General features: G+C 32.6%; 2 protein-coding genes across 2 annotated transcripts; both read left to right on the top strand.

Moving 5' to 3' along the window:
- Nucleotides 1-21: 21 nt before the first annotated feature.
- On the top strand, nt 22-17,222 carry LOC111001494. The gene is made up of 5 exons (XM_022271417.2): nt 22-141; nt 11,251-11,268; nt 13,033-13,126; nt 13,342-13,434; nt 14,067-17,222. Exons 1-5 carry the CDS (start codon nt 139-141, stop codon nt 16,793-16,795), a joined length of 2,937 nt encoding a protein of 978 aa, XP_022127109.2. The 5' UTR covers nt 22-138; the 3' UTR covers nt 16,796-17,222.
- A 603-nt stretch (nt 17,223-17,825) lies between these two features.
- Nucleotides 17,826-25,378, top strand: LOC111001500 (zinc finger protein 675). Its single transcript, XM_045633274.1, has 15 exons — nt 17,826-18,042; nt 18,322-18,429; nt 18,808-19,098; nt 19,597-19,699; nt 19,802-19,917; nt 20,050-20,178; nt 20,614-20,702; nt 21,361-21,483; nt 22,075-22,185; nt 22,394-22,514; nt 22,995-23,077; nt 23,298-23,415; nt 24,579-24,683; nt 25,086-25,220; nt 25,309-25,378. The coding sequence occupies exons 1-15, from the start codon at nt 17,836-17,838 to the stop codon at nt 25,363-25,365; spliced, it is 1,896 nt and encodes a 631-aa protein (XP_045489230.1). The 5' UTR covers nt 17,826-17,835; the 3' UTR covers nt 25,366-25,378.
- The last annotated feature ends 76 nt before the right edge of the window (nt 25,379-25,454 follow it).

Here is a 25,454-nt window from a genome sequence, read left to right on the forward strand (position 1 = left end):
CCTCAACCTGCTCCGCGGCGCCACTTTCTATCACAGTCGAAGACGTACACTCATGCAGACAACACGTGAACATATATTAAGTTTCTTTTTCTTGTGTTGTGATAGTGCTGTGTTGTGCTTATTGGATTTGCTGATAAAATGGTATGTTTTTATGTTTAAGAAAAAAAACTTAGTTTTAAGATACTTAAATAATTAAAACCTACTACAAAGTGTAAGATATGTACCAGTGTCAGGCCAATAATAATAAAAATACCAGCTTTTCCATAGCAAGCTTAATAGTTAATTCCATTTTGTTTAGTTTTTTTCGATTAAATTTTAACGCAACACGCATGAGTGCATGAGTCTGTGTAATAAATAGTAAAATATTCACAAATGTTATTTAAAAAACTGATGATTGAAAAAACAATAACTTTCTGCAAAAATGGTTTTAAGAAGTCTACAAGGCTTATTTTATTTTAAAGTTCGTGATTAGCTTTCTTATTATAAAAATAATAATTTAATTACTATGCTTTATAATTATCCTATTTTAACAATTTATTTGAATAATACAATAATTCTAACTCCCCATTTTACATTTTAATAATATAAAGTTTTATATGAAATTTATTTTCGTTTTTGAATGCAGGTTAATCGAATCTTATATGTGCAATCAGAGCGTGGAGATTTTAAAACGTTAGAATTTACTTTTATTTTTAATGAGGCTTAAGTAAAAAATCATATAGGTTTTCTTGAAAGTTCATGATATAGTTTTTATTTTTCACTTTGCGTGCAGGTTCTAACCAACTTCTCAAATTGCCTTTTATTGCCTGAGAGAGTTCTTTTTTAGGAAAGGGGAGGTTTTGACTTTCCGCAGCTCTGGTTTTTCGGCTACAGATCTTCCTGATCGCGTGCCTGATATCAAATCAAATTAAAAATCATTTATTCATATAGGTAACATAATGTACACTTATGAATGTCAAAAAAAGAAATATATGCTTCTATAGGGTCATAAAAATTGAAAAAAAAAACAAATCATAAAAAAACCGGCCACTTAGTCGAAATACATCGAGAATTATATTTATATAAAAACAATGAATAATACACTTATAAGTGTATAAAAAAATAACATGCAAATGTTCTATTAATTATCATAATGTCATAATAATAGGAACAGTTAAGTATCACACGGCAGTGATGTATAACTTTTGGGAAGGTATTAAAATAGTTTGATAGCCTAGAATGGATAGACATTTTTTTTTCATACATCGTCGTTCAACATGCACCGAAATAAGTTTATGTAAAAAATATTAATAATAAGGTAATCAGGGGCAGGTGACTTGTATGTGAAAGATTTGGTGAAAGTTAAATTCTCACTTACGCATTTATATTAACAACTTCACTTATTAATTACGCCGTAAATTACGGTGTAAGAAATGTCTAACATCTTTCGGTTACTCAAATTACTCACATTTAGAAAACACGAATTTATTAGGATATTAATTTATCTAGGATAAGTTAATATCGTCAATTTGTAAATTGAGATTTTATAATTTGTCGTAATAGTGCACCTTTGCGCCAAGAGATGGCGTTAACGTGGCAATCTAGTCTAGTTTATAGTGTAGCGTCAATTTCCGCATTCAAATGCCCAATGGTCCGTTGTGCGATAAGTCCTGGCTAATTAAACCGGCTCCTTCCAGAAGCTCTGAAGTTTCCTGGGTACTTGGCAGGCATCACGGCTTTGTGGATTGCTGTTGGGTAGGAAGCCACAGCCACGCATTCCAGGACTTCAATTCATCACCTCAATTAAAGTATGAGTCACGGCTTTTACGGATATAGGATCCGGCAATTAGTGAAATGTATGCATTGACACGGAATTAAGTTTCGAATGTTTTAACATAATGGACTTTCAAATCGCGAGATTAGTTTTAGAATGAGTGCGAATTTATTATCCAATCTAGAGTATTGGTCTTCAAATCACCACTATGCTTCAATATAATAAACTTTTCTAATGTGTATAAAAAGTGAGATATGTCTCAGACTGCCTCGTGTTTAAAGAAAATAACCAAAAATTCAGATAGAACCTATAGATATATAAATGCCCTCAATCGACATAGTTACATGTGATTCAAATTCCTCATATGTGAATTTGAAAACCCAAAAACTTATTAGATTTTGACTTGCGAAAGTTGTCGCCACTTGATTTCTATGTAAAAAATTTAACAATTTTTTTCCGTTTAGGTCGATGTATTTTAGGACACACGTTAATTGGACACTGACTCATTTTTTGCAAGTGAAGTTTCAGACGGAAGCTTTAATACAGATTATCTTTTCGAAAGTAAACTTGCCAAATTGAAAGTATTCTGTACAATTATAATTACTATAATTTATTTTATTGCATTGAGCTTCACTTGTTAACTGGCGGTTTAACAAGATTTAACTGTCAGTTAACAGAATAACATATATTTAAGTCTGTCTCTTTAATGTATGCATTGACTATGAAATTGTATAGTTTATGTGAATAACAATAAGGCGCTTACTTTGTAATGACTATGTAAAATAATTAATACTCTATTTATCATATGCATTCTAATTGATTATATAAGTACATAATTATAACGCATACCATGTCAGTTTCCGAAGTTTAAGCTACTGATATTTAAAAAAGTAGGAATCTGGCGATTCAGTTTATCATATCGATTAGATTCGTACGAGAATATTATCCATTTTGATTAGTTTATAAACTGTCGAATCGACTGTATAGGATTATTTGCTAACATTACAATCTAAACTAAAACTATGTTTATGGTTGTTGCGATCTATTTCATTTAGGGTAGGTAAACGAGTATTACTAACATTTTGCACAATAATACTAAAATGTTGTGCAAAAATAAAAATAAAATACAGTTATAGTACTACCAAGGAAGTCTAAAATGAGAAAACATTAAAATAATTGTAACACTGGTTTACGATTTTGTTCCCCAGGACAAGTCATATTTTCGAGCGAAAATCCCAAATCTTATGATTTATTTCAATTCAGACACAATTGATATCGTGACGTAAAATTATATTTTTTCCAGATCCTAAGAAAACCCCAGAAAACTTGTTTAGGTTCCAGGCGAACAAAGTCGCCGGGCTAGTTTTTAATATATCTTTTTTACTGACCTAAGTAAACATTTGGAAGTTTAGGATTTTTTAGAAAGCAGACAATATATTTAAATATTAATGGTTAACATATATTTGTACGCATCTTATCTTCAGTTTAAGCACCGTTCAAATCGTTGGTGAGCACCAAAGATCAACGCACAGCTCACAACACTTATATAACATGAAAATGACTTTCGATTTTTTGTGGTTTAAAGGTTGCTCACATAAAGGTTAACAGTCTTTAAAAGAAAGGCTTCAGATCTCTATGTTTTAAGTGCATTTCATTTGGATTAACTGTTCTTATTAGAGGTCACCATTAATCTATCCAAAGAACTCGGCCTCGTGAGCGAAGCTTCAGACGGAAGCCATTTTCTAATAAAATACTCTTTCAATTTTAGTATTTTGTTCTATCAACATCTCCACAAAAGAGACTTCGAAAAAATATAGACTAGACCGACTACTAAACACTAGTAAACTAATTTTCTTTTGATATATTTTTATATGTTTGTAAAATACTAAATATATGGTTTTACAATAAATTATTAATTGAAAACTTTACTAAAAAAAATTTCATTTTATTGTAAAAATAATTTCGATCCAGGGGTTTCCACTCTTTTGTTGCACCAAGGCCTCCAAATCTCTAAACTTAACAATATCTGTTTAAACAATTAAGCCATAGAGACGATTGCATATATTCATTACAACGACGTAGGCAGGATGGTAATTGAACATCATATTAACAAGTTTACTACAAAATTACAAAACTGGCCGTGCACATTTATCCGTGAACTTGCCTATAAAAATGTTATATAAATTTAAATATACCAATCATAAAAATCTTCTCGCCTTGGTCGAATTCATAAGTAATTCTTTTACTAGATGCAACATGATTCCTGATTACAATGTAGTCGAAATGTCCGTGCACAGCCATGTTTTTAAATTAAAACTTGAATTTTTGTAGTGATTGTCGTAAAATCAATTTCAGCTTTCGATCGCCTGACTTAGAACCATTTAAATTAATTGATATTTTGACAACTCAATAAGAACATTACGTAACAAATGTTTAGTATGAAATTGTTAAACCACAAAATTCTAAATTTTCCCAATAACCCTTTTAACCTTATTGGTATTCGAGTCCTGATGACTTTCTACCATCCGAATTAGCAGCATCATAAGAAGAAAAACTATCCATATATTTCAAATGTGAGGATATGATGACGATTTTACTTTTTATACACAAATACAATATACAATATCATAGCTAGAAAAGTTCGGAAGCATTGCGCCAATATATTATCGCAGTTGAATCAGACCACTTAATACATTCTTAATTTATCATTTTTAATGATTTACTTTTCATTCAAATCTATTCGAATTAAAGTTAATATAAAAGTCGAAAACTAAATATTAAGTTACCTATACTATGTTCACACATCTCTGAGTATAGAAAGTTGGGAAAGTGACCCGACACCTACCGGTTCTTATCTCAATAGTTCGACTCCCGAGATTTACATTATGCGTAAAGCAAGCATAGGTTTGGGTTATAGGACACTGTATATCAAAATACTTTCTGCGTAAATATGGCAGGATATAGCAAAAACAGATAAGTCTGGAATTCAAATTCAAAGTAATTTTATTCATTTAGCTAACTTAATGTAGACGAACGTCAAAAAAAAACATGTGCAATTCACAAGTGGTTGAAGTGAAACCTTCAAAAACAAAGTTTTTTTAAAATTAATTATAAATAAATTAAACATTTTCACCATCTAAATGTGTGTGTTCTTTAAAAATAGTATATTTTAATGATACATTTTAATTTATAAGTTTAATATAAATCTTATTTGGCAAAAACTAAAACAATGAAAGTTTGATATTCGATCAAAGGAAAAAGCGGCAGTAAAGAGAAGCTGTATAATGCCTCCTATCTCATTTTCTCCCACATTAAATGTTATGAATTTATGTTTCTGTCTCTTTTTACTGTCACTTTTTCCGTTGCATCCGGTTTAAAATCACAACGATTCTGAAGAAGTTTCTCTATCTATCTCATTTTCTCTCACGTCAAATCTTATGAATTCATGTTTCTGTCTCTTTTTACTGTCGCTTTTTCCGTTGCATCCGATTTGAAATCACAACGATTCTAAAGAAGTTTCACTTCAAAAAAAGAAATATACATTAAATGCTTCTAATTTTACATTTTCTGCCAGTTCTCAAATCAAGGGCGTAGAACGGAAGAGGGAACTGGCAATAAACTCTCCGCCACTCTTTTTACCTAGGCTATTACTTGTAATTATAATTTTTTTTTATTAATGTCTTGTATGGAATAATTATCATTATAACATACAAACATTGCAAAGTCCTGTCTTATTTAATCAGCTTAGAATTGTAAAAAAATGCCCATGTCCTGCAAATTGTTATTATCAAGAAAATGAAATAAAATATCCAACTGAAAACTTTATTTTCTTTCGTCCGCTACATTGGACATTTTCTTTTGCGAATTAGCGAATTAGGTAATCGACTCCCGGTGGGTCTCCTTCCCTTGGAGATACGCCTTTCCGACTTCCTTAAAGAGCATACTTAAATGTGTGTTAATAGGCTGCGATGACTGACTTTTTATCCTAGAAAATACAAATAAAATAACTTACAATTACTAAAATAACGATTGAAATGAAAACCATACGGGCAAGTGTTTATGTAGAATTTTAAAAACTTTCATTATAAGTAATGATGTATTGAACAACAAATTATAATTTAATTTGAATTGTATCCAAAGATGTCGATTTCCTCACAATATTTTCGCTTATCATAATTATAATTAAGCCCTTTACAAAAGCATGTTTACAAGACGATGTATTAAGTAAGTGATAGATCACTGCTATGAGATGTTTGATGAGGGAGGTGAAAAAGATTCTAAGCAAATTTTACGGAGCCTTTACGGCGAGTATTTAGACCATAAGTTATGACAACAATGAAATGAAATGAAATCGTTTAATTTAATAAGATAGTGATACATTTTCATAGATTAATTATAAAAATCCGCACAATCAGCCAAATCATAAATGTTATTGTTAATTCTGTTCTTATTATTATGACATTATGCTTATTAACATGACCATGGCATGCCTATTTTTATATGGCTATGTGCAATATACATTTTTTTTCTTTTTATCCGAAACTTCCCCATTGATCGAAACCCCTTCATGGATAAAGGCCCCGTCCTTCCATAATATTGTTAACTGCAATTCCCCTGTTAAATATTGTATTAATTTACTCTTTAAAATTGGGAAATATTAATATACGCCATCTGTATATTCGAAATCGCTTGTGAATACCAAATATAATGTGTTCCGGTCATCTCGCAGGTGAAAGTTACAACTGTCGTCTCACTTACGTAAGGTAATGTTATAGTAGTAGGTTCTTATTATTAACCAGTATGTTTCATGTTTAAAAAAAGGTTTTACACCTTAGATTTCTGTATTTGTTTCTTTGTAAATCTAATAGGCAAGTGATCAACCTATACTCACACACGCTGACTTTTTTTTATAAGCCAAGGTATTGTACCAATTTAGCGAATGTTAAAAACGCACGCAGTTATTTACATTATTATAAATGTATAATAATGTAATTTTTTTAATAATTATAGACCAATAGTATTTGGTTAAACTCAAGAACATCTGGATAACTAACTAAATAAAAATTTTCGTAACTAAATCATTTATTGTTAATTTTTAGACACCACACACCACCACCACAAATTAAAGATATATTTCACAATATTCTGATAATGGCGTAGTAATCAAAAAGGATTGTCATACATATGGATGTCAGGTTCAGAAACTTATTTTGTATAAACGAAGAAAACTATATCAAGCTTAAACAAGCTTGAACGTAACAATAATGTTTAATTATTTTCGTGTATATTAATAAAGAATTTTGACATTTATTTTCTATTAATTGTATTACTTTCATGTCGTTCGTCGACTGTTAGCCTACGAAGTTCGCCGGGTCAGCTAGTTAATAATTAAAAATTACTACTGAATTTCTAGATTTACAATTAAGAAAAATTGAGAATAATAATTATAGTTGAATTTTAAATTACTATCTAGAAAGAGTGTATTATTAAAATACACGGAATAAAGCAATTCGCCATTCGCCAATAACCACTAAAATTTATTTACCTAGGTAGGTTTATTATATATATTATATGTACAAGTCCTGATTTACAAAATTAGCAATTAAATCACTCAACTTGAAGAAAAGGTACACAATTCACTTCAGTCATAGGGATAAGGGAATAATTAATACAGAAAAAATAGGAAACCTAAACTGGTTATATTATTGAGAGCTTACTTAATACAATATAAAACATAAATTGCCAGATATCTAAATGCCAAAGCCAAAAAATTGTAAATTAAAACGTGGCGGAAGAGACAAAATTAATGTATTTCTCTTTAACAAAATAAATAAATCAACGTAAAGTAAAAAGTATTTCGAAAAATGTGTACCCCGTCCCTCATTAGATTTAAGGCAAAAAAATTACTAAAAGCCTTTTCATCTTGACCCAGTGCGAGCGGAAGCAAGTAGTTCCGCATATTGTACCGGAAAGATGGCCGACCTCAATCAATGGAAAGCCAACCGGTTTTCAGCTAATGACCGTTAATTGACAACTTCTCGACAAACATTAAACATAAATAGCCTCTCTTAGTAGTTAGTAGAATAGATGCCACGACTTATCGACTTGTATAAGTAGAAACAGATGCCGGCCGGCGGGATAATAAAAGGCCGGCAACGCAGTTGCGAGCCTTTGGCAATGTGTCCGTACCTTCTGCCCGTTTGCCTCCTAATACATAAATAATACCACTGTGAGTTCTACTATACGAAATGTAATAATGATATTAAAGTTTATTTGCCTCTTTAAAATATTGCATTTTACAGGACATGTATCTTTGTAAGACGTGCGTATAATAAAACTATAAAAGATATGTGGTAACCTTCCATCGCTGATGCAAAATATACAAAGACATACTACGACTAATATAGTAATAAGCAAAATAATAATAAAGCTAAAGACTGAGTGGTTGTGTGTCTGAATATGTGAAAGAGTCTGTGAATTAAACTGAAGTGAAAGAATTTAATTTAAAGTTAATATATTTTTAGTTTCTTATTAAACTCTTTTATTAGAGTACCTATCTATAGTTCTGATTTCTCGTTTAGTAATGATCGATATATCTCCGATCGAGATTACGCTATATCGAAAAAATAAGAAAATTATTCCAATCGCATTACACCGAGACTCAAGATTTTTATATTAATATATGAATTTTGATTCTTCTTTCTTTTTAAACATAAAATCTACCTACCTGTATCGCCAAAAAGAAGTGAAGAAAAGAATACATTGTCAAATGTCAAACCACCCAGGAGTTTTTTGTCATTATTTTTTTGCTAACGCGCTATTTGTAAACGAGTAAATAAAATATTTAATATTTTGATTAAATGTGATGCAGGAAGGCTTCAAAGGAAAGCACGCGAATGTATTTAAAATTTTACTAAGAATTATAATTTAGTACAAAAATAGTGCCTAGTCTAGATACAAGATAAAAGAAAGTTCCCATTGACACAGAACGTAGTAAGTAGGACTAATTACTGGTACTTAGCCATACGACAATTTCAATAAATTCATCTGCACAGACAACAGTTAAAATAATATATTTAATTAAAATATTATAAAGGGGAAAATTTGTATTTTGTACGAAAACTATATTTTTAAAAATCCTCACAAATGGATACATAGGTTTTACTGTAATTTAACATAGTTTAATAAGGGGATTCTTTAGACCACAATTTTCTAGGTTTTATGGTAAAAATAAAAAAAAATACAACCTTTTTAAATCTGAATTACTGAATATTTCAAGATCATTTGTCAAAATAATAGGTATTAATTTCTCGCTTCCTCTCAAATTGGTGAAGACTACTTCTAGCCCTTAATTATCATGGTGAGCCTGCCCGATAACATTGAGATAATTCCACCACCTTGAACCTTTAATCTTATCCGTAGCGGTCCGTCTGTTACCTTATGTCTCTTGGTGCAGACATCCCGTACATATATTCACTATTTATGTGTTAGTAGAGCTTAGGGATCCGTAGAGTGTTAGGTTCTTACATCTCACCCTCTCATATTATTAGTTATCTAGTGCAGCTTTAGCGAATCAATTAACAACCTAATTCTAATTAGCCGTTCAATTAAGAACCTAGCCGTTTAACTAGCGGCTTGATAAAATATTCAGCCAGTTGATTAAACAGCTAGGTAAATGACTTGGATCTATGACCTTTTATTCTTTGCCAGCCAGCTAGAAAAATATCGAGATAATCAAGTACTTTTTAGCATCATATAAAGGTATTACGATGAGCGATATTTTTTTCTGTGAAGTTTCACCAGGCAAGTGGCGAAAACAATTCGAACAGCTTTTATAACAGCAAGTCAATTAACCAATCTTCAAGAAACGATTACGTTTTTATTAGGTCGATAACGCATCTGCGATTTTTGCAGAAGATGCGCGGCGTAATACTTAATTTTTTTTAAAACTGGGGCAATTTGACAGGAAGCTCATTTGATGTTAAGCGATATTCAATGAGCTTCCTGTCAATGCCAAAGGCTCGCGATTGTGTTGGCGGTCCTTTAACAATTGGTACGCTCTTTTTCCTAAGTCTAATTGCTTCGGATATACTTCAGTGGGTGCCTTAAAAAGCGCTCAGTTGTGGAACAACGGATGTCGTCAGGTGATACGGATGGAATTTCGTATTCTGCCTCGACGTCTGATGTTGACACTCATCTGCAGGTATTAATCCAAACAATTTATCTCATCTCTCCGTGGTAAATGCGGTGGAAGATGCAGAGTGATCCCACATTTAAAGAGATCAAGTCAAACTACTGGATTTTGTCCTTTTTTAATGAATGTCGTTGTTCCTTATAACATACTTCTGTATGTCATATCCGGTTAAATGTCAATGAGCTTCCGTTGAACTTTCCAAGCACCTGCTACTTTCACTGTAAGAATGTGATCGGGCGAGCTTTGTTACGTCATAGTGTATATTGCGTCATTGGTTTATGAATTTGGATGTGCTAGAGGTGAACGTAAATTAATGAGATGAATATATACTCAGAGAAGCGTGATGTACGCGTGTCTTACGCACCCTGAATATTATGCATGTGAGACAAATATTTAGTTGCACACTGAATTCACAAGACTTGTATTATTTATTATAAAATGTTAAAAAGTTTAAGTTTTTAGTTTTGTTGTATTGTTTATACAATGTTATAAGAATATTTTTTATAAAAATAGGAAATAAATAAATAAATATTTCGAGAAAATGGTTACCTGAAGCGTATCAAATAACGTCAGAGACCGATGGTATATTTATTATTGTTTTAAAGATACATATTTTAACATTCAAAAAATCAAAAAGAACTTCAAAGTATTTGTCTTTATATTTTTCATATACATATATAAATTCAAATATGGTGTGCTCTTTTATCAAGTTAAAATCTTATTAAGACGATTTTGTTTGAAGGTTTAAATATTAGATGTTATTTCTAAATAAATATATAATTTCCCGCCGCGTCACCGGCAAATTCATGATTTATTTCATGTATATGCAGTGATATATAAAATTTCACTACAAACCATTATATAATAATAACAAAGCCTTATTTTATTTTCATATCCTTAATTTGCATTTCAAATGTTGTTAGTACTTTTATTAATATATATATAAATAAACAAGTCGCCTGTGGTTATGGACCCCTCTTTGTTAACCCTTCACCAACCCTTTCCGATGACTGTATACATATAGACTGCCAGTCTTTCCCTGGTATTTCTAGTAAGTCATCAACCCAGCGCCTTTATAGCATACCCACACTTCTTGTCTCTTCACCGCAATCTGTTGTTCAGATATCGCGTTACAAGACCAGCTCATTGTTAATTTCAAATCTCTTCAAATCATTATATATTTAGATTACATTAATTCTTAATTTTAAGTTGGTTATTTTGTTCATTATTGTAAAACATCACTAAACTAATTATTGTTTTTAAAGGTATTGTATTTGTATTAATAATATATTTTTTGTTTCAGTTTATGAAGTGGCGGGCGGTATGTACCTTTAAGTATTTGTTTTTTTATAGAAAAGGGGGGGGGGCAAATGAGCCTACGAGACGCTCATAAAGGGCAGTCTTCGCAGCCCATGGACCAATTTTAGTGCGTTGCCGGCCTTTGAGTGAGGAGTAATTCCACAGCAAATAGAAGTGTCAAAATACAATTCCATTACTGAAGTGTCAGGGTTAAAGCTTCCGCCTGCACAGAGTATCGTAATAAAAAGTAGCAAAAAGGTTTTATGTGTAAAAAATCCGCTTTCCTCCACTCTGCATACAATGAGTGACCCGAAGCGGAATGAACGAAAAAACCCGGCACATTTCCTACTTCAGTTCCCATTAATATAAAAACTATGTGAACGTATGGTAATTGTTATGGCTGACCTGCGAAACAATGAATCTTAATAACCTGGGAAGTCTAGTGATGTGCTTTAACGACATCGTTAATCCGAAGCATCAAAAAATTAATTAACTGACTAAACAGTTTTGTATCATGCCAAACAAAAGTCACTAGTTAAGGCTCGTTAAGTTTAAGGCTCGCCTTTTTTAAGCTATCACGGAATATGCTTATAAGAAGTATTAAGAATATCCATAGCGCTTAATTACCTGCTTCATGAGCACACCCCATATACACACCCCGACTTTCATACCAACACACAATACAGTCGAAAAAGTTGGTTTGAATATTTTTTATTCATATTTCTTCTTACTCATACTTTTGTAAATGTTTTAACATTTTTGTAAATATTGTGTGTTCGGTCATTGGCCATAATATATTTAGTATAATTTATTTTTGATACATGTAGTTTATGTTAGCTGCGATTAATAAATATTTTAATTTAACTACTCGGAAAAATAAATACAAATTAATTTATGATTTAGTTAGTTTGGATTGTCATGAATTGTAACGGAATATGTAATGATTAGTTGTTATTTAGTATTAATATTTCTTTTAATTGAGTTTATAGTAGTATTATAGCAGTATATTGCCCATATACTGATGGTACAATGTAAGCTTCGAAATCGGTAAATTTAGGTAGACAGAGGATTTAAAACTTTTCTGTGCTGAAATCTAGCCCGCGATTACAAATCGAAATTTAAATATTGCATTAAATTAGAATTTTGAACAATTAACAAGTACCCAAAAAGAAGCCTAGAAAAGCCTGACTTACCAAAATTTTTTTTTTTTTTTTATAGAACAGGGGGCAAACAAATAATCATAATGATGTGTTTTTATCAGTAATATTGCTTATATCGAATATATTTATCGATATTTTTATTTGCAGCACTAATTAATTGCTTCACTCGGAAGTGGTGAGAGTGACATCATTAGAATGTCAGACACACGAAAAGTAGGGTTTAATGATAGAAAAAATAATAATTCAAAAATGTTATGTTTATAAAAATACATACGTACAGTGCCTAGGTGATGGTTAGGTGGTACAGTTACTATTAGTACCCTCAGTTAATACTAACCTCTCGAAAATGATACAATATTTGGAAATAATTAACTGAATTGAGACATTTATAAATAGTTCGTTGAGTAAACTGAAATGTCCGCTGGTGATGTCAATATTTTATACAGTAAGAAATACTTTTACTTGTATAGATACCGAAAAGAACCAAGGAAATATGAAGCGCCACTGAATTTTTTGCAACTTAAATGATAATATTCTTATCTGTCGTCTCTTAATGTATAAAATGATATGTTTTATTGTTATTATTTTATTTCATAGAGGTACATCAAGTAAATATTTATTTATAGTTGGTGGTGCTGTGGCTGGTGGCGGTGGCTGCGGAGGACACGCCAGAGGTCTCTAAAGATGAACATGATCTCGTAGCCGAAGCTTCCCAAAAAAGTGAGACAATTTAGAATCTGAAATATAGTACATAAAATATGATGAGCTATTTTTAAGTTACGATAACACTTCACTCACAACAGCAAAAGCAGAAGTTCTATGTTTGATTCCCAGTTAGACAATAATAGCTTTACATAGCTGCATGCATATGTAAAGACTAGCGTTAACATTAAGGTAAAAAGGCCCTTCAACTTTGTTTTCTCTTTGTGTTTCAGGCCCCCAAGCGCAAAATAGAGAGGGACTTTCAAACTCGTATGGCGAACCTCTACCTCCCGATGCATATGGACCTCCGAGGGATATTAATAGCAGTAAGCATTAAATATTTAAAATAATAAAAAAAATAATGATAATAAAACTTAAAAATGTATAACTTTAAAAATTTGATTACTATGTGCGCTGTGCCTGGTGCGAGTGACAGATGCGTAATTTTTCTTTCAATTAGATTTCATTTGAAGACTAGAACCTGCTAGCTAGGTTAATTTTAGTTACTGGTATATATTTATTGATTAAACTTATTATTTATAAACTAGGTTTTCGAAGATGCCGGCAGCGTACCCCCTTTGAATACCTAGACTAATTCTTTGGCCGAGGTAGCTGCCAGCCCTGATGTCTCCTGTGATATCAAAATAAGCTATAGTTATTAATGATTTTATATACTTATTAAAAATGTTGTACAGCTGAAATACTAAGGCATAATTTGTAAGTCGCGCCAACTAAAACGAACCTTTACTGAAACTGTCACCCGCACCATGCTTTAGCGCACATACTGTAGTTCACTGTCGTATCACAAGTGACAGTCTCGTTTTGAAGTCTGTCAAATTTGCCTAATTTGGTATTGTTTAAGACAAATGGTATAGAACTAAATTTAAGATTGTTTGACGTTCTTGACGCAGTAGAGTCTCTTACCTAATGTGATGTTTTAAGCTTAATAATGTTCCAGTTCCAGACTCACCACTACCAGCCCCGGTCTATGGAGTACCGGAAACGATATTCTTAGACACGCCCCCTGGTGCATACGGCCCTCCGGCCCCGGTGGTATTCCCCAACCAAAACTACGAAGGACCACCGCCACCGATCAAACCAAAACCTATTTATGGCCCACCAAAATTTCATCCACCAAAGATCAGCTATGGGCCACCGAAACCAGTTTACGGCCCTCCAAAGAAGAGTTATGGACCTCCGAAACATAGCCTCCCAAAGATAAACTATGGGACACCATTCAAACCACCAAAAATCTCTTACCCCAAACCAGGTTATGGCGCCCCTAAGCCTATTTACGGACCTCCTAAACCCGTGTACGGTCCCCCAAAAGTTACATACGGAACGCCACTCGATGTCCAAAACGTACAATTTCCTTTACCCCAAAGCTTTGGTACTATTGGCATTGGTGCAAACGTTGGTTCAACGTTCAGTACAGTTGAAACCAGTATTGGGACAAACTTTGGTTCAGTCGACCTACCGGCACCAATATATGGAACTCCCTTCCCTAATCTCCCTGTAAACTTGAAACCCAACTTCCCCGTACCTTCAGATTCCTACGGCCCTCCCGGTCTTCCTTTAGGATCGATCGGACAGAACGACCAACTCGTGGTACAAGACTTTGGAAGCATCGGTCATTATGGACCACCACAACCGGATCCTAATCCTAGACCGCCACATCCAGGTATTCCAGCGCCGCCAACACCCCCTCATGTCTTGTATGATGGATGGAGACCAATCCCTGGAGTATCAAAGCCTTTAAATGAAAACTTAGATCATTCCGTAAATATCCAAAGTCATATCGAATTAGACCAGTACGGACCTCCGCCACCACCCCCACCAGTTATTCAGTCTTTAGAAGTTCAGTCCCTGCCTAATATCCAATCAGTTCCACAATTCTCTGGAGCTCAGATATCATCAGGGTATTCAACAGTGCACCAAGATGCCCTATCAAATATTGACTTAAACGCAATTGTGGGAGGGGATTCAAATCACATTGACCAATCTAAAACCGTATTTGAGGCTCATTACACCGAGAAAAATCCACAAGATGTCTCTTTTATTCAAAACCTACAGAACCTTAAACCAATAGACGCTTACGGACCACCAGAACCGCTATCATTCCCGGTGTCCATACGTCAGCAAGGAGCAAAAGGTTTAATTCCACCATCTGGTGTATATGGTGTACCACCAGGTAGCCAATATGGAGTCCCACCGCGTCCATTACCCTCTAACCTACCAATTCCATACGGTTCAGTCTCCGGTGGTGGTCATTCATTACACACAGGAGGAAATGGCCCCAGACATCCCATTAAATTTAGAGAGTCGGTACCAGAAGGGTTGATTCAGCAGATAGGACAAATATCGCAACATAAAGACCATCACAGCACCGATCATTTAAAGGTGGGACCAGCGTACTTACCTCCACCAGTAAGAGAAGTGAAAGATATTAATCACCAGACTGGGAATTTCGGAGTCAATAATCTAGCTTTGTCAATAGAGCCGACGAACCTCTACAGCCTCCCTCATGCTGGTAACCCTGTGAACTTCCAAGTACAGCCAAGCAATTTATATGGTTCCCCAGTAGATTCATATTCCGTACCACTACATACTGTAGGTGATCATACAGCATCTGGTTCCAGTACAAATGCTGTAACAGCAAGTCTGGATGGTAATATACTAGCAAACTTGAGCAATTTAGAAGCAGCCGCGATTTTGAAGCACTGTCCATATCACGAAGCTATATTAAAAGCTGCTCAATCAGGAGAAAAGATTCCAGCTGACTTAGCGTCAAAATACGTTGCAAGCTTGAGCTCGCTAGGTGCTACATTATTAAAAAATAAACAAGTGCTCCTATCACCACAAAACGCATTTAACACTCCGGCACGTGGTGCTGAATCAGTTTCCTACAACAGCAAAGACTTGTCCACAGCATCCCATTCACTCGTGCAAACAATTTTACCTAGTAACCATATAGACAGTGAAAAAACAGTAAGATCCACAGTTCAAAAAGGAAAGTCTTTAGACGAAAAACAACTCTTTAAACAAAACTCCATACAATCAGTTTCTGATCAAATCTATGAAACGTCTGAGAAAATTAAGAACTTAAGTGAAGAAACAAAGCAATTACAGCAGAAAATAGTTACATCAAGCCAGAGTTTGAACCACGACACATTTAATATACCCATTGATAGCAATTCTCCATCATTCTCCGTACAAATCCAGTCGTCACAGGGAAAAGGTAAACCAACTATTCCTCACGAGCAGTTACTTTCCGAAGGCCTTCTTCAAAGCATCCTTCAAGCAATAGAACAACCGCAAAGACCAAATCAGCAAATAAATCAGAAACAAGTGTTTCAAATCCAGAATTATCAACCGAATATAAACCAAGACGGTTTAGTTCTTCCCGCCGGTTACGAACCGATAGACCGAACAAAAAGCAAGGATCTTGATACACAAAGCTCGAATAAAGTACAGATTAAAAGTGATCACACAGAGTGTGATTTAAGAACAGATAACTCCATACGTCATGAAATAGTCGTACCACCACCACCGGGCGTTAGTTTGGATAAGGTAGACGATGTTGATAATGATGTAGCAATATATTTTGATCAGAAGGAAAGAGAGACAGTGACAGAAATAACTGTAGCAACGAGTATAAGTGAAGATAAAAACGAAAAAAAGTCATGAAAAGCGCTGCATACGTCTCTAGTCCTATTTACCAGTGAGCTTTAATTGAACGCACTGAAGATTTTATAAATCTAGGTCCTTAAAAATTTGTTAAAACATTTTAGCACCAATCTGATTTCTCTAAAAGCATTTTCACACATTATTATGAAAATGAAGTAGTTGAACAGGAAAAGACAAGATTTGCTCACTGGTGCCATTTCACTGTTAAATATCTTCACTTTATTTAATTTTAGTTTAAGTTCATATTTAATTATTGTAATCAACGCCATCTATTGATTTGAATCCCATTCACATATCTTCTGATATTTTAAGAATTTGTTGATTGGGCTTCAAATAAACTAGATTAATATTATTTATTTAATCCTAATTTTAAGTAGTATTGGATTTGGTAATAATTTATGTTGAATAAATAAGCTAAGTAATAAAATACCGTATTTTCATTTTAAAATGTTCGCTCTTAATTATTCTTAAAAGGGGTTTGGAAAATAAAGTATAACCAAGAAATATATTATCAATATTAGATAATATTGAAGTTTTGAAGAGCGTTCATGACATGTTAATATATATATTGTGGTAAAACCTCATAATATAGTACAAGAATAGTGGTTTTGTCTTAAATTAAAAAAATATATATTAAATATATTTGGGCTAGGTATATCCCTTAAAAGGTTTTATTATTTTGTCAGGTTTAAGTACAATAATACACTTTCTCAATAATAAAATCAAGCCACTTCAAGTTTTGTACCTACCTAAATAGTACCATTTTTTTTAGTTTTATGGCAACAGTTATCACTATGCCAGTTTAAAAGATATGGAAACTAAAGGCGAGAATTAAATAAATATAAAGAAAATACCTAGAACATTGATACACTTTGATCTTAGCCAAAAGGCATACATTATAGTTTAGAAGCATTGATATACAAAAAAACAATATTTATAGTATAATTCTATCAATGTTTAGAAGTTATTCTGGCAAAGCTGTGAACTGTCAGACATCAATAGCAAATCACAAACGTCAAACAAATAACAACAAACTATTTATGTTTTACTGCCAACTGGCGAGTGCCAATTTTTTGCATAAAATCTTGGAAAAAAATATTCTTGTTTCATTTATTAGAATTTTAGTGAATATGAATGAAAACTCCGTTGTAACGAATATATGTGATGGATGTTTAAGTAAAGATCGTGTCCTAACAAGTTTTAGCTATGAATTTTTGTATTTATTCTCGCAACTTCTTGGAACTCCGGTAATTTTTTAAACTTGTTTTTAATAAGCAATACCATAAATTTTAATGGAACATATAGTACACAGGCTCAATGCTAAAACATTTCTAATAATTTGGCACACTTAAATATGATCCTTAAATCAAAGAGAGCAAGAATTGTTTTTAAACATTAACTTATATGTACATAAAACTGAAATAGTTACCATTTCCTAGCATTGGAAACCCTACAATACTAAGCCTATGAATGTATACTTGACTGGTTAAATATTATTGTGTTAATCCCAGATGTTTAAATTATAGTTTGATATAAAGACCATAAACATGTGTTGGGAATGCTGTGCTTTGTTAAGAAAGGTAGAGAGATTTAAAAGACAAATTAAAAAAGCACAGAACTGTATGCTAGATTTGGTTAGTATATATACTTTCTCTATGTTACATTGCTAAATATATATTATTTAAATATAATTGATTAAAATGCAAGACTAATTGTATTTCCAGATCCATTTTTTAACATACAGAAAACATACTTAGTGCTAGTCTTAGTCTGCCCCTGAATACAATTTAGAAAAGTGGCATTATGCTTTAATGCAGTAATTTTAAGATTCTCAGTTCTGTATGATAAAATTATTTTAACTATAATATATATATAAATTATATGTAGTGTTTCTAGCTTAGTCAATGTCAACAAATTATATTTACTTACATAGCATGTTACTTTTTTTAATATAATTACTAAGTCTGCTACTTCTCAATATATTATGTAATATTTTAATTTTACTTTTACAGGTGGAAATCCACTCACTATCTAGATTAAAGCAAACTAAATGCCTCAAAATAGATTATTTAAGTTATGAAATTGAAAGCAAAGACTTTAAAACTGAAGATGTATCTCCATATAAGTCACTAGGAATGCAAGATGTTTCACAACACAATATTACTCATAATTTTTATAATAATAATGGGTTTAATAGTGAAACTGAATTACATAGAAATAATGATGTAAAGTGTGAATTTTTCAGCCATAATTATGAGACTGAATTTGATTATGTCGATGCAGAGTGTACTGATGTTTTAAGTGTAAGTATACTTGTCTGATTTACAACTAGAGTTTGTTCGCTAATAATAAAAGCTGCTTGAAAAAAAAATATTGGGGAAAAACTAAAGGGAGTATTCCCTGGAACTTCAAGAGAATATTTTTTTTATCAATTATTTATTTAAAAAGAGACCATTGAATTCCACATAAACCACATATTGTTTGCCACTATGGTGAACCAGCTTTCTATCAATTCTACTTATAATCCTTATATAAAGTTAAATTTCTTTTTATTAAGGCTACTTAGTCTACTCATTCACTCACTTTACCATGAATTCAGTATGCATGAAATATTATTATTCTAAACTTATAGCCATTGATTCACAAGCAGGCATAAAAACAGATACATGTATTACTCAAAACCTTTAAAAATACAGGTTTTAAGATATTATCAGTTGAGAAGAAAAATAAAATTGTCTTCCGTAATTTTTTTTAAACATATTACTCACAGTTGAACATCATTTTTGACAACTCAATTTCAGGTAGATGAAAAAATTATTAAGACTCTTGAAGAGTTTGACGAATCGGATGAGGAACCACTGCGGAATAAAAAGATAAAGACAACGGAGAAAATAAAGAAAGAAAGTGAGTCGTGTTTTATCTTAGTAACTAGTGTTGTCTAGGAAATGGGTTTATAAATAATTTTATTTTGGTATAAATTGTAAGAATACAATTATTATATTATAGTCAAAAGACGAGAGAAGGCATCTGGTGTGGTGATGAATGCCCGAGTGATGAAGAAGCTTCAACAACTGAATGTCAATGGTGATCACCTCGAAATGGTGTTGCTTAGTTGGGAAGAGGTATATTTTATATTTTTTAAGTTTATTTTTACCACACAATTGGTTTTTTCATGTCATAATATTAACATAATATGAAGAACGATTTGTCGAATTCGTTTTTCTGAAGTCGGTTAAAAACTAGAACACTTTCAGGTGGAAAGTGAGCGTCAAGCAACGTTACAAAATCCAAAATTCTTGCGACACGCCCACAAATGCCACCAATGTGCACTCGGCTTTAACCATGCTTGTAAACTAGACGAACATATGAAGAAACATCACCCGGTAAGTAATGCGAGAAATCATTTTGTTAACTGTCAAATTGACATTTGACATTGATGGCCATTTTGAAAATACATGGTTGATTCTCCTCTTTCACTTTAGCATCCGGGGTAATTAACCGTATGGCCGCAGTCCCTGAGCGTTTTAAGTAGAGAAATGTTGCCGAACCAATTTGACTCCCATTAAGTAAAGAGAGTTGCAACTTTTAAAAGGCCGGCAACACACTCGCGAACCTCTGGTAACTCTCCTGCCCGTTTGCAAGGGGTTCGATAAATATAAATAAATTACAACCTAGCACGAACCAATTGTTGTTCTATTATGCAAAGTCTTATGAAAAAGCCACACCCAACTGGAAATAATATTATTTATAGCTACCGTTGATAATGATAAATTTACAATTTTAACAACAGAGGGTAGTTTAAAATATTATGTTTTCAGTCCGAGGGTAGTGTGGAATGTGACTCGTGTCATATTCAATGTAAAGATAAACAGGCCCTGGCCTCACATCGGCGAAGACATCGAGTACGGTAGGTTTTTTAAATATATCTGTAGTAACAATTATGTAAAAATATTAGCGGTTTTATGACGTCAATATAATTGAATACATATTTAACATGCAGAAGTGACAAACACGCTGAATGTCAAATTATCGCACTTGTCAAAGTCCAAACCTCGATTTAGGAAACAAATTCAAATACTATAGATACTGTCCTGTTTCATTGGATATGATTTTGTGTAAAATAGAAAGAGACAAACTCTATTTTGTTGGTTTATTTACAATATTTTTAGTGAAAAAGTATTAGAACGGGAAGAAAGCTTTTAACACTAAGTCTGACCATTCACATTAATAGTCTTTTTTCCTTATTGTGATTTGAATATTAATATTTAAAGCCTTTTACTTCAGATACTTATACGTATTTTCATAATTACATTTTCATAATTCATTCCTAGGTCGTGTGCCCTTTTTTGCCAACTGCTGCATGTAACTACTGTTTTCCTAATCTAGTCTATGCTCCTAAGTCTCTTCTTCCTCTTTGAGGCTTAATACTTTGCTCCACTTTTCTATTCCTCTTGCCATGTGCCCCACCCATTCACACTTGAGTTTATTAATTTTCATTGTGACATCATCTACGTAAGTTATTCCTAAATTAGTTCTTCCGTTCTTACTTCACAACGGGATTGTAGATGGCGTTGCGTTGTATGCGGAGGTTGTTGGTCTCGTGCCAGCGTAGCAGCTGATCATGTGCACAGACACCACGCGGGACCGACGCCAACGCACACGTGCAATATGTGCGGACATCGGGACACGTGAGTCTGTTCTATTGTCTCTGGTTTAAGCCTGAGTTTGACATCACCATCAAAACATCGGGCTTATCAATTTAGTACACCCATGTGCCTGTCTATTAGTTTTTATAAAAAAATATCATATATATTTAATGGGCGGTTAAAATATTTTTATAAAAAAATAAAACAATTATTATAAATATATAATATAAAATATTTTAACCCCCATTAAATATATATGATATTTTTTTATCGGGACATCGGGACACGTGAGTCTGTTCTATTGTCTCTGGTTTAAGCGAGTTTACGACAGCGACAGCTCCATCAAAACATCGGGCTTATCAATTTAATACACGCATGTGCCTGTCTATTAGTTTTTATAAAAAAATATCATATATAATATTTTAATGGGGGTTAAAATATTTTTATTAAAAAAAATAAAACAATTACAGTGAAGTAGTATTGTGAAAGAAATATTGAAATAAAAATTTATTTAACAGTAAACAATTTTTTTACCGTAATTGTCATGTAATTTAGACACAATACTTTGTAACTTATACTGTAGAATATATTTTTAGATATTTATTATTAGGTAACAAAAACAAATATTTACAGGACATTAGGCAAACTACGAAATCACATCAAAAAGGTTCACTCCGGTCAGCATAAATGCGAACTTTGTGATAAAGTGTTCCGGGATAAGACATCTCTCAGGAAACATTTGTTGTAAGTGTATATTTAATCGTTTGGAACGAAAGCAAGTTAATTTAACTAAAATTCATATAGAAATATCAAGTCATAAAGAAAACTGATTTGGTTTTCTCAACTATATTGTTTGACAAAGATATATTTCAAGTTACTTGAATATATGTTTTTTTTTTTTAATTTTGAAAGTTACTATTTTTTTCACACTTCAATTTATATTTCTTTATAGTATTCACAGTGGCGTAAAAGAATATTCTTGTAGCGAGTGTGGGAAGCAGTTTCTATTTAAGAAGGCGATGGAAATACACCTAGTCACGCATCAGTCGCCGGCCTATATGTATTGCTATCAGGTATATGTTCTACCATTAATATGTCACATAGATTTTACTGTAGGCAAAAAAAGCCGCGGTACAAACTGATATTTTAAAAACAATTTTTTTTTCTTGAAAATCGAAACTAAGCATAAAATGGCGGGAAAAGCTAGCAATAGGCTATTTTTGACAGTACGAAAGTTTGGTATTGTCTATACATTTATAACAAATGACAGTCACGTGACTTGAAACGGTCACAGATTAGTATGATCACGATGACATCACATTACACTACGTAAATAATGTGTCTTCGTCTGTCTAATCCTAATACTGTAATGGAGTTTTATTTCGATCGTGATTTCTCCGTAATTTACAAAAACTAAAACTGAACAAAAAATTGGATTTTTGCGTTCTTTTATCTCAAGGATTATAGACATTTTAATATGGTACTCCTAAATCCAAGATTAATGATTAGCAACAATTTAAAGTGTTGAAATTAATTGTGGAATAATATTCCAGTGCGATATGACGTTTAAGAATCAAATGTCATACAACCAACATATGAAGTACAACCTCAAACATATAGATCCAGATAAGCTCAAGTAAGTTTAACGAATAGCACTCGCACTTAACACCAGATGATTCTCAATCTATACAATTGTTTACAATTTAGTGATTTTTTTATAGTTTGTTTTTTCTTTTGTTGTCAAAGTTCTCTATCCATTTCTTTTCTCCATTCGCTTCCTGCTGACGCATACTACTACATATTCTCATAAAATTATTTTTTAAGAAATATATTGTGTATATATATTTTTTTTTTAGATACGCTTGCAAATTGTGCGATAAAAAATTTGTAAAGGCAAAGCGACTTGAAGAACACAACATGGCGGTGCATTTAAAGATAACACATATACAATGTCCCGTCACCGACTGCACCTTTGTAAGTAAAAGCATCAACACAACATTAAACAAAACGCTACAAAGATATACAAAAAATAAAATATGTTTATTTTGGAATATAAGATACAGGTATGACTTATTCCAAATCACTCATATAATAAGGGTAGACCCCCACTCATTGGCAAAGAAGACAGAGGGTGTAGGCCGAGTCTTTTAAAAAAGCAAATCATCAAACTTATTTTAAAACAAATATCGCGAATTCATTAGCCCTTTTATCAACTAGATAACCGCTAACTTTATAGTAAGCCTTTTTACACAGCTTTTCTTAAATACATTTCTAAAATTTATTAAAAGGCATATATAAAAGACCCTCTGGGATTCTATTAAAGAAAACATCCCTTTTCCCATAAAATAATTACTAACTTCACATAGTTTAGAACGGGGTAATTGCAGCCTGCCTTTGTTCCGAGTATTGACATTGTGCGTATGTTCTATTCTAGTATACTTAACACTATTTTTGTAACATGACATTGACCAGAGCGTATCCAATATTAAAATAACATCACAAGCATTAATTTGATTCTTAAAATTATTTGCCTCCAGTGAATGAAGTCAAGCAATAAATGAATTTGTTAAAAAGTAAAACTAACTAACATTAAAAGTACAAAATTACCTTAAATACGCAAAATACAGATGTGTTTCTAGTGCGTTAATTGGAATCCGAAATCAATAAACAGATTTTATCGAATTTCTATCAAATAAATGTGTGTCAATCGACAATATTTTTCTGGATTCTTCCAAATATACCGGGATGCGTAGTCCCTTAATTAATTGTACAGTACCTGGATGGCCGAGCTTTGCTCGGTATTTATATTTTTATATAAATTGTGTTTTTTGGAAATTATATTTAAGTACGAATTACATACTAATAAAATGATGAAATATGAACAATATAGAATTTATATGCTGGAATAGCTTTAGTGTTGTTGTGTCGTTAAAGCAATTAAAAAAATAGTATTATTATTCGCCGAAAGATGTCAGGAAGATTCATTTTTCAGTTTAAATTGGGACCACTCAAACACCACCATTTTGTTATTTTCTATCCTTTATTATATAGCTAGATCGATTTATCGCCCCCGAAACCCCCCGTATACTACTTACTCGTTTAAAGATATAAGATAAAGTTAATACTGTATTTAAAAGGCGTGTTCGTCCCGTGCCGTGCTGAGGTCCCACCGTCGAGCGATTCACGCGCAACACGTGACGTCACGGAATCACGTGTGTGATATGTGCGGGAAGGCTTATACTGTAAGTATTACTCTATATATATACACATATATGGGTATATCAGGTGTTGTTTGTTATAGGTATATATAATGCCAGAAAGCTCGCAAGTTTCTTGAAGGACCTTAAGTAGAATTGGTAAATTGCCTCTGTCCATCTATGGGTAAGGTATACAAGGTCACCAGCTTAACGATCACGACAAGTCGTACTTATAACCGCTAATCAGCTGGCGGCCCTTCGGGATTCATCATTATTAAATAATCAAATTTAACACAAAAGTAACTTGTATTATTATATGATAAAATCTTGTGCTGCGTAAAAAAACAAAGTATAAATGAGTAATTAAACGCGTTCTTATCTTGTATAAGTTTTTTAATTAATTATTATGTAATTAAAAGTATTTATATTCGTTATTATGCTGTTTAGACAAAGAAAAGTCTAGAAGGCCACTTGCGCATGCACAGCGGTGAGCGTCCGTTCCGTTGCGGGAAATGTCCCGCTGCCTTTGGCTACGAGAGCGCTCTCTATAACCACAATAAGCTCGTACATTTGAAGCATAAGGTAAGAAATATATTTTGATAAAACCAATAATCACCATTCTAGCTAAAAGGGGCCGTTCAAGAATTAACTATAAAAATTTAAATTTCAGGTAAACCGCAGCCGGGCCCAGGCAAACTCTAATTGGATCGAAGTTCCTACAGATTAAAATTTTATTTTTACATTGCGTTTTATTTTAAATTAAAATCCAAAATGATTAGATAACAGTGGTTTAGAAGATAATCTACGTAGTATGAT

The sequence above is a fragment of the Pieris rapae genome, chromosome 22 (assembly GCF_905147795.1).
Source record: "Pieris rapae chromosome 22, ilPieRapa1.1, whole genome shotgun sequence".
Lineage (NCBI taxonomy): Eukaryota > Metazoa > Arthropoda > Insecta > Lepidoptera > Pieridae > Pieris > Pieris rapae.

What these genes read in the sequence shown, in the direction of transcription:
- LOC111001500 (XM_045633274.1), top strand. Translation starts at nt 17,836, where the DNA reads ATGTTTTACTGCCAACTGGCGAGTGCCAATTTTTTGCATAAAATCTTG. An exon ending in TGTGCGGGAAGGCTTATACT is followed by an intron (nt 24,684 to 25,085) that starts GTAAGTATTACT and finishes TATGCTGTTTAG; the next exon opens with ACAAAGAAAAGTCTAGAAGG. An exon ending in TCGTACATTTGAAGCATAAG is followed by an intron (nt 25,221 to 25,308) that starts GTAAGAAATATA and finishes TTTAAATTTCAG; the next exon opens with GTAAACCGCAGCCGGGCCCA.
- LOC111001494 (XM_022271417.2), top strand. An exon ending in AGCCGAAGCTTCCCAAAAAA is followed by an intron (nt 13,127 to 13,341) that starts GTGAGACAATTT and finishes TTTGTGTTTCAG; the next exon opens with GCCCCCAAGCGCAAAATAGA. An exon ending in TCCGAGGGATATTAATAGCA is followed by an intron (nt 13,435 to 14,066) that starts GTAAGCATTAAA and finishes ATAATGTTCCAG; the next exon opens with TTCCAGACTCACCACTACCA.